The 2,351-nt window shown below is 39.2% G+C and overlaps 2 protein-coding genes across 2 annotated transcripts in view; one reads left to right on the plus strand and one right to left on the minus strand.

The window, feature by feature from the left end:
* The window catches only part of LOC106876908 (EKC/KEOPS complex subunit TPRKB), a 6,139-nt gene extending 5,603 nt beyond the window's left edge, over positions 1-536 (minus strand). Inside the window, exon 1 of the mRNA XM_014925658.1 lies at positions 312-536. Within this exon, the coding sequence (XP_014781144.1) occupies positions 312-503 (192 nt within the window). The 5' untranslated portion in view covers positions 504-536. The remainder of the gene's footprint in view (positions 1-311) is intronic.
* LOC106876907 (putative Dol-P-Glc:Glc(2)Man(9)GlcNAc(2)-PP-Dol alpha-1,2-glucosyltransferase) overlaps positions 1-2,351 on the plus strand; it is a 22,673-nt gene that overhangs the window by 7,593 nt on the left and 12,729 nt on the right. The gene's annotated exons all lie outside the window — the stretch shown is intronic.

Genomic DNA, 2,351 nt, shown 5'->3' on the forward strand with positions numbered 1-2,351 from the left:
ACGGAGGTAAAGAATATGCACACCACCCGTTTTCGGCGTAACCCTAACCCTAAAAACGTATTCATTTGCACACGCGGGTTAGGGTTAGGGTTAGGATCGACCACTCAAGACTAGCTAGCGCTGACGCGCGACTGCGCATTCGGGTCCGCGCTGCTTTAGTAGTACCCAAAAGAAAAATAGTGTAATAGATGTAAAACGACTTGCTCTGTTGAGAATATTTTATTTCTTTATTTCCCACGGGGTCAAACCCTTTAGTTTGACCCATTCTTCAGTCCTAACGATAAAAATAAAGACTATTAAACGGTGGTTACCATAGACGTCTTTAAGAGCGCAGCTTCAATTTCTCCGTTCATCACAGACTGTCGTACTTCTTTCATATTACCAACGTTGTTATACAGTGCAAATGTAACATGACCTCCTCCTTGTATGTTGATAGTGACCACATTCGATGAGATATCACCAGCATCAGATGCTGGAACAGCCGGAACATTCGTCTCAGCCATGTGGCTTACTTTGAAATTTTATTCGCAGACACTGTTTCGTATTTATTGAAGAATTAAAACAAGTTGATTATTTCAATTATAATTGAGTTGTTATTTGAAACTAAGAAAACAATTTTTATATTATCTTTTAAAAGTTGTTTCATCTCGGATTATTGCATTTTATATACATGTAATGAAGAAGAACAATATAGGTTAAAAGGGAAATTTCTTTCAAGTTAGTTTCTGTTATGTATACAATAGATGAGGCGGTGTTACAGGAAAATAGTTGACGGTCTCAATACAATAAGGTTTCTACAGTTATGTTTTTCCAGACTACCTCAAGCTTTTAATTTTAAGAAAACTTTTATTTCGTTTCACACACACACACAATACATACGGAAGTATTAACCTGTATTTTAATTGTTAAGACAGCATGCTGGCAGAATCGTTAGCACGCCGGGCAAAATGTTAAGCGCATTTCGTCCGGCTTTACGCTCTGAGTTCAAATTCCGCCAAGATCGACTTTGCCGTTTCATCCTTTCGGGGTCGATTAAATTAAAATCAGTTGAACATTGCAATCGATGTAATCGACTCACACCTTCCCCGAAATTGCTAGCCGTCTGCCCAGTATCAGGAGCGACAGTGAGGGCATTCGATGAATGGGAGCTTGTTTCCCGTCCTCCTACACACGACGATGCGAGTTCAGATGTCCTAAGCTCTGATAACGTGGCAAAAATATTGAAGTTAACATCGTCTGACCATCGTCACCAATTTTCTTTGCCCTCCCACCTTCTCCAAGACAGAGACGTTCATTGTACTGTCCAGTCTGTCCAACAGATCTGCAATGCTCTTTTGTTACATTGTGTCGAATAACCTCAGTCGCATGGTATCAACTATTTTTAGGGCCCGTGCTTCACACCATTACAAAGCTATTAGCCAATATGTATGTATGTATGTATGTACGTCATTATTCAGTTTATTTCAAGATTTCTTGCCAAAAGAGAAAGAACCGGTTTCTAACCTAGAGCCAAGGCCCCTTCATTGGAATTTCAACATCAACAACAGGGTATTTGTGTATGTATGTATGTATGTATGTGCAGATTTGTATGTTTTATGTATGTATTCTCATGCATTTAGTTGCATTTCTAGACATACTCATACATATTTAAATGATAAACTTTGGGAAAGTTTTACAGATTTTTACAGTTCCAGTGATGGATTTGATCTGTAGTCTTCGAATTAGCTTTCTTCTTTCTGGATTTGAGAAGCCTAATTTCTCAAGATTGGTATTTAGGCAGTGTGTTACATATGCCAGGACCCAAATATGTATGTATGTATGTATGTAAGTTCTCTTCTGATTTTATTTATTTGAAATGTTCCTCTGAGGGAGAAGCTGGTTTCTAACAAAGATACAAAGCTTCGTCGTTGGAATGTAAATGACAAAATATAAATTCGCGTTTAAACTAGAAAAAAGTCTTGCAAATTCTATCTAGGCGCAGAAGTCGCTGTGTGGTTAGTAGCTTGCTTACCAACCACATGGTTCCGGGTTCAGTCCCACTGCGTGGCACCTTGGGCAAGTGTCTTCTACTATAGCTTCGGGCCGACCAAAGCCTTGTGAGTGGATTTGGTAGACGGAACCTGAAAGAAGCCCGTCTTATATATGTATATATATATATGTGTGTGTGTGTGTTTGTGTGTCTGTGTTTGTCCCCCCGCCCAACATCGCTTGACAACCGATGCTGGTATGTTTACGTTTCCGTAACTTAGCGGTTCGGCGAAAGCGACCGATAGAATAAATACTAGGCTTACAAAGAATAAGTCCTGTGGTCAAATGACTGAAACAAGTAAAAGATAATAAAATGAGTATCT

Source organism: Octopus bimaculoides, chromosome 5, assembly GCF_001194135.2.
Source record: "Octopus bimaculoides isolate UCB-OBI-ISO-001 chromosome 5, ASM119413v2, whole genome shotgun sequence".
Taxonomy (NCBI): domain Eukaryota; kingdom Metazoa; phylum Mollusca; class Cephalopoda; order Octopoda; family Octopodidae; genus Octopus; species Octopus bimaculoides.